Consider the following 6538-nt stretch of genomic DNA (forward strand, 5'->3'; position numbering starts at 1 on the left):
CATTTGGTCCCATCAATCATTTCTTTGTGTTAGTTTCTCCCTGCCAAATTCATCTAAGTTCATCATATCCTACCTATACTATACATTAAAGAAGTGCTTAAAAAGAAAGGGAGTTAACAAGGGAGGAAGTTTGTTTTCATATGCAGCAATATATAAATAAATACATGTAACTTCCAATCACTCTTTCTTTCTTCCATTGATGTCTTTATCAGATAAAACCAAACAAAAAAAGAACTTCAAGAACAAGTTGAGATAGGGCCATGAAGAGCAGCATGTTTTTGTGCAATCATAATGGCTTTCAATTTGATTAGGTCATACCCAAACCAAGCAAAGTTCCAAAGAAAGCAATTTATATTGGTGAAACTCATAACGTCAACATATTGAGATGATGGAGTTGCCTTTGTTCACAAGAAAGTAACTTAACTTGTTTTAAAAAGTGTGTACCTACACATGCAAACTCCCACCTCCCACTAAACAACAACAACCAACTTGTGCAAACTCTAAAAACGACACATTCTTCAAGTTTAACTGAATTCATTATACATTTTATGAAATACGTACATACACATACAAACACAGACACGTGCAAAACATATATACACATAGTAAAATTTTTTTACTCGCTGATTCTAGATTCAAGATTCGCCATCTGAACCTAGCGTAAAGTGGGATTTTTTCTAAATTTTTTTTTTTTTTTATTTTTTTTTGGGTGTGAGGTGGAGGGGAGTTGGGGATGGGGTGCGGATTTGCTTGCTTGTTGATCTCTCTTTATGTCAAAACATGTGCAGTTGTTTGTAAATGCAGTCTTGTAATGTATGGGTGAGATGATTAGAGATGTTCAGTGCTTACGAGCTAATTAAGCAATGAAATGATTTAATTATATGTACTTCCGATGGGATTTTGATAAGAACCAAAGAATTAGTACACGTGGTGAGGAGGACAAAAACCTTTAATTATTCTGACATACTTAAGAATTATTTTTCTCAATAAGACAAGCTAACAACCGTGTAGTGTCTCGATCTTCAAATTTAATTTGTCTGATGATAAAAAATCTAATGCATGGAAATTAATAACCTCTTAAAGTGTTAAAATCAGTACATAATAATATATTGGATACTAATCCTTTCTCGGTAAAACTTTTGACTGGTATGTAAATAAATAAAATGGCCCCATGAATTTGCTTTATATATAGTATTTAACTTTGGTAGATTTGAGTCAAAAATAAAAAGAAGTAGAGACATTGAAATCTTTTATTCACAAGATTAGGCTTTAATGTTTGGTTAACATATAACAAGGGAACGCTCATCACGTTTTAACAGTAATTAGGACCATAAAAAGCACTTGGAATTAATCCCAATTGTAAAAAGGAGTAATTACTAGTATTTAGAATCCTTAAAAAGTAAGCTTTGAATTCTAAGGTTAGTTTGCCATTTCACATTTCACAATCACAAAAGCACTTTAATTTGATTTTGACAATTGAATTTGAGCCCCTTCGTCCTTTCAATTGATACTGGAATCAAAAAGGTTGAAAAGAAGTCTTTTTCTATTTGCAAATTGTCAAGAATAGAACCTTAATTATTCGAGAGTTATCTTCAAACAAATGGTGGAGTACCACAATTAATTAATTACTACCTCTATTTCAGTTTAATTGTTATGATTTAATTTTGTTTCACACGACTGTTAAAAAATAAAAAATTTAAGTTATAGTTTATAAAGTAACTCATATTTAGTAAGAGTTCATTGATTGTTTTCCTCTAAATAATTCTTATTAATTAATATTAATGGTATAATTAAAAACAGATGTCAACTTTAGTCTTGAAATCCTTAAGAGACAATTAATTATATTGGGACAATATGTCAAGCTTAAGCGACCGTTAGTTTAGGACAGAGCGAGTAGCAGAATATTCGATATACTTTAATTGCTACGCACTTTTTCAAATATGAAACACTTCTTGTTACTCAACTAATTATCTTTTCACTAGTAGTATTTATTTGATAAACAAGTTTGACTAGTATTTCATATCTTACGCTTTTTCTATTAAATGGTGGAAAATAAAATAAAATAAAATAAAATAGGATGAGAAGAGTATCACTTTCTAAAGGAAATTAGTAGAACCACTTCCTTTAATTTGATGCACTTTTCTACTTTTCTTTTATACATTCACCATTGAGATTTCCATCTTTATAAACATTATTATTACTAATTTCTTTTCTTACTATTGTATTGTCTTTGTCACCTCTCAACTTCAATAATCTTCGTTCACACTCCACAAAAAGTCGATTTTCATACAAAATCACTAGGTGTTTTCTGTGGAAAATACTTTCCTTCCCCAAGGATATAATCAATTAACATTATTATCTCCTTTTCTTTTTATTTCTTTCAAGAAATGACACATTAGTCGATATATTATGCAAATTAGGCGTAATTATAGCATTTGCAATTGACTAATTGACGCAATTACCTCGTGCAAATCTAACTAATTTGATGTAGTATCAAATATATTGGACCTAATAAAATCAACAATTCATGACTGATACAACCTATATGTCGTTTTTATAGTGTTTTTTTTTTCATTTGTCAAGTTGCATGTGGTGATTATTTTAGAATGTACTATATAATGCCTTCATATGGGAACCTTCACGTGTGTGTGTGTGTGATTTGTGAAATTACAAGGGGGGATGGGAATGCTTACATAAGCATGATATGATGCTTACATAATCAACCACCACAAAATCATAAAAGAAAAAAGAAAAATAACAGAATAAAAAACAGAAAATGAAATTAAAAAAAAAAATGTTCCTTAACTTGGTGACACAAGACAACTACCAAATACCCATCATAGCACACAAAAGCTAAAAGGGCTACTGAAAGAGTATATACTTGAGCAGTAGTAGCTAGAACTAACACACATATATCAAAAGTGAAGGAACAAGAAAAGAATGCTTTGTTTTCTCCTCTTTTGTTTTTGGCCTTAATCCAATAGTTCCTTCACGTGACAACTTCCATCATATGTATCATTCTCCATTCTCAAAGTTCAAATTTTTATGTACGCACTCAATTTAAGCTACAAGTGAAAATAATTATTCAAAAAATAAGATAATCAACCTATTACAGGAAGTAAGATGATACTCCATGTAGTATATACTATATACTATATTCATTATCAACGTAAACAAACTAAATCCTATAAATTTTAGTGTCGTTTATTCTATGTTATTAAGTGGATGTTTCTCAATATTAATTCTTGACGTAACACCCATATCATAGCATTCTAAGTTATCAAACAGATATATGAATACACATCGTGCCGGTGCTTTATCATACTCAAAAAGCAGCAAAGAATTTGATGACATACCCCATATAAAAAATTGCTCATAATATATAAATATATCTAATGTAAACATTAATTCCACGACTAAGATTTGAGAAGAGCGGTGTGTACGTACATAACGTTATTCATATCTTAGCTTAATCTCGACTAGAAGAAAGCTTACAAAAACCAAACACATAATCAGATTGTTTGCAACAAATTTTACAGTGATGAACAATAAATTACAATTACAAATAAAACAATAAGAAACAAGAATATTTTATTAATAACGAATATGGGTACAATTCTGTCCTCCCTTGATTGATATCTCATGATTTTTTCCATAATTCGAGGGCCGTAGCGTATTTCTCGAACATAGGAATATGGATCTCCGTAATTCGAGGGCCGTTATTGGCTTATTCTCGAACATAGGATGATCTCTTTATTAATATCCCATAATTTTGTGGGATATTGGAGATCACGATCTTTTTACGAATACCCATCAGCTTATGGAATATTCAAGATGTCTGTTTCAAGGAATATGTTACCCTTTAAGTAGGCGAGATTTAGGTTGAAGTAGTCTTCTAGAACTCTAACAGAATTTGAATTCTTATTGAAGAGTGCACAAATTTTAGATGTCTACACAGATATAGTAGTGAAGGAGGAGAAAACAAATGAATGAAACACCATCTCCAAAAAACATTAACTTCAAGACAAGCAATATAGTTATAGGTATACAGCCATCGAGTGGACAAATTTTAGAAGCAACAGAACGTACGTAGGGCCATAACTCATATGGAGTGTGGATAAATTGCAGTGCATGTGGTTGCCCTTCGCAGATCATCTCTTGATTTTCTGTTCCACATGGCATGATATAGAGCTACCTAAGTACACATCACATTTCAAACTTGATCTTTTTTCTAATTTTTTGCTATTGTTGGTGTCTACATGGTAATAGTACTTTTTATTTAAACAATAAAAAAAATGTATTGTACCTTTCAAATACCAATCATAAAATAGAAAATCCAATATGGGAAAACTTTCTTCCATATATCGACATTGCATAGTGATGATCTTGATTTGTTACATACATTGTTTTCATTTACTATGAAATTAAAGTAGCTAGCAGAGCTAATCAAGTTGGTGGCAGTTTTGCATGCTACAAATTAACAATACTAAATAGAAATGTAATTAAGGTTAATTAGATCCTAGCTTATTGGATCTAATTAATTACACATACAATTAATAATGACGTAGATCCAACTAGCTAGCTAGTGCGGCAAACTAATTTCATCAAGATCATCTAGTGATAGAAAAACTTCATCCAAGCATGATAGCTCTGTGCCATTATCGTCATCATCATTATCACAATTGCGCTCGTATACACGACATATTACCCAACCGCTATAGTCCTGGAAAAAACATATTATAAAAAAGAATACGTTAAGAAAAAGTTGGTTCACGAGCCATAATACATAGCAACAACAAACATGTCTAGCGTAATCCCACTAAGTGGTGTTTGGGGTGGGTAGAATACTCTACGTAGTCCGTACCACTACCTTAGAGGTGAGGTAGAGAGGCTGTTTCTGATCGACCATCGGTCCAATAGCCATAACATATATAATTTAATTTTCATAAATCAAGGTGAATATATACTTACGATTTTGGAACGGCTTTTTCTCCTAGAAGATGAACGGCTACTTGCAGAAGCAGAAGAAGAGTCAGAAAGACTAAATTCTTGCATAACCCAATTGGTTTTGGCACCTTCAGGTTTCTCACCAAGGTAAAAAGCATAGTATTTCTTCATGCCAATATTACTGTCACTTGAACTTGAGAATATTGGTTCATCAACTCCTAATGATTTCCAGTATCCGTTTTCAGTGATTCTACTTTGTGTCCTCCGGCTATAGAAATACCATTTGTTGCCTTCTGCCATTGCTTTTCCTGTCCAAAAAATCATACAAGCGAATATATATTATTAAGTGATCAATAAAGCATGTGTCTCGATCTCTAAAACAGTTCAAATTTTTAAATAAGATGATCATAAAGTGAAGTCAATAAGTGCATATATGTACTCGCGCTATCTGACGAGATATAATTTATAAGCTTTCAGATGAATAACATAAGAGATGATATGAGGTGGAGAAATGAAAGTAGAGAAAATATATAGTATACCATCCAAGTCCCAAGGATCATAAGGGTAAAGATCAAGATCAGGAATGACATCAGGATGACAAGGTAAAAGAGCAACCTTGCGATGGAGAAAATGAACAACTAACTCTTCATCTGTTGGGTAGAACCGAAAGCCAGGTGGCAGGTTGACATTACTATCCCCCATCAATATGTAGTTTTTGTTAACTATATGAAGAAGAAGAAGAATATATTAGTACAATTGTATGTAGTAGAGGAGGAGGTAGCAATTAAGGACAAAGTAATGGTATAAAAGATATGGAAGTAAGATATTTATAGACAAGAATAATGGAGAGAGAGAATATTAAAGGGATTGACGTGAGAAATAAGGTGCTTTAGGGGATCATCAACACCACCACCACCATACTTTCATTAATTTCCCAATTCTGTGTGTGTGTTGCTTCAAAGAAGGTTTTACTTTCTTTGAAGGAATAAATAATTAATGCTAGTATAATATATAGTCTGATGATTTGGCTGGCGGCTCTCTTTGCTCCAAGGCGGCGGGTGCCTCCTACACCTATTTATCTGAATATTTGGTTCCAAATCATACATAATGGGACCTGCTTCTGTTCGACTATGACATCTATACTAACTAAAAAAAAATTAAGAGTTAATAGGAAAAACCAAATTACTTTAAACATCCCATTTTTTAAGTTTTATATCCAAATTATCGTTATCACTTGTATAAGTCTTCTATCTGAACTATATATCGTTATTAATTTCTTAAAACATCTCTTAAAACTTAAATAATTAATAGCTTGAGAGAAGTATCATGCTGAAACTAGTTTAGAATACAATAAGTTTGATACAAATTTTGTATGTTTATTAAGAAAACCATTAATATGTACACTCAATAAACTTCAGAATCATAAACTTAATTTCAAATCATGATATTATCACATGAAAAAGTATGTGAAAGCTAATTACGCATTTATCACTTCTCAAATGTTTGTTAAACCTCGGGCTAGGCCTATATGGTAGGACATGGCTTCATAAACAAGGTGATTATATTGTACTTACAAGATGATCTGTATATA

General features: G+C 31.8%; 1 protein-coding gene across 2 annotated transcripts; it reads right to left on the bottom strand.

Moving 5' to 3' along the window:
- Positions 1 to 4342: 4342 nt before the first annotated feature.
- LOC107879890 (NAC domain-containing protein 104) lies at positions 4343 to 5993 on the bottom strand. 2 transcript variants are annotated; one of them, XM_016726822.2, is made up of 4 exons: positions 5820 to 5993; positions 5487 to 5669; positions 4972 to 5255; positions 4343 to 4723 (listed from the first exon to the last, which is right to left on the bottom strand). In XM_016726822.2, exons 2-4 carry the CDS (start codon positions 5647 to 5649, stop codon positions 4583 to 4585), a joined length of 588 nt encoding a protein of 195 aa, XP_016582308.2. In that variant the 5' UTR covers positions 5650 to 5669; positions 5820 to 5993; the 3' UTR covers positions 4343 to 4582. The 2 variants fall into 2 exon arrangements, with proteins under 2 accessions (XP_016582308.2, XP_047250866.1); XM_047394910.1 differs by having other exon boundaries at positions 5869 to 5990.
- Positions 5994 to 6538: the final 545 nt, after the last annotated feature.

Source organism: Capsicum annuum, chromosome 8 (assembly GCF_002878395.1).
Source record: "Capsicum annuum cultivar UCD-10X-F1 chromosome 8, UCD10Xv1.1, whole genome shotgun sequence".
Classification (NCBI taxonomy): domain Eukaryota; kingdom Viridiplantae; phylum Streptophyta; class Magnoliopsida; order Solanales; family Solanaceae; genus Capsicum; species Capsicum annuum.

Excerpts from the sequence above, each read along its gene's own strand:
- LOC107879890 (XM_016726822.2), bottom strand. The coding sequence starts at position 5,649 with ATGGGGGATAGTAATGTCAACCTGCCACCTGGCTTTCGGTTCTACCCA. Across the intron at positions 5,256-5,486 it reads TGATCCTTGGGACTTGGATG|GAAAAGCAATGGCAGAAGGC; the intron begins GTATACTATATA and ends TTTTTTGGACAG. Across the intron at positions 4,724-4,971 it reads GAAAAAGCCGTTCCAAAATC|GACTATAGCGGTTGGGTAAT; the intron begins GTAAGTATATAT and ends TGTTTTTTCCAG.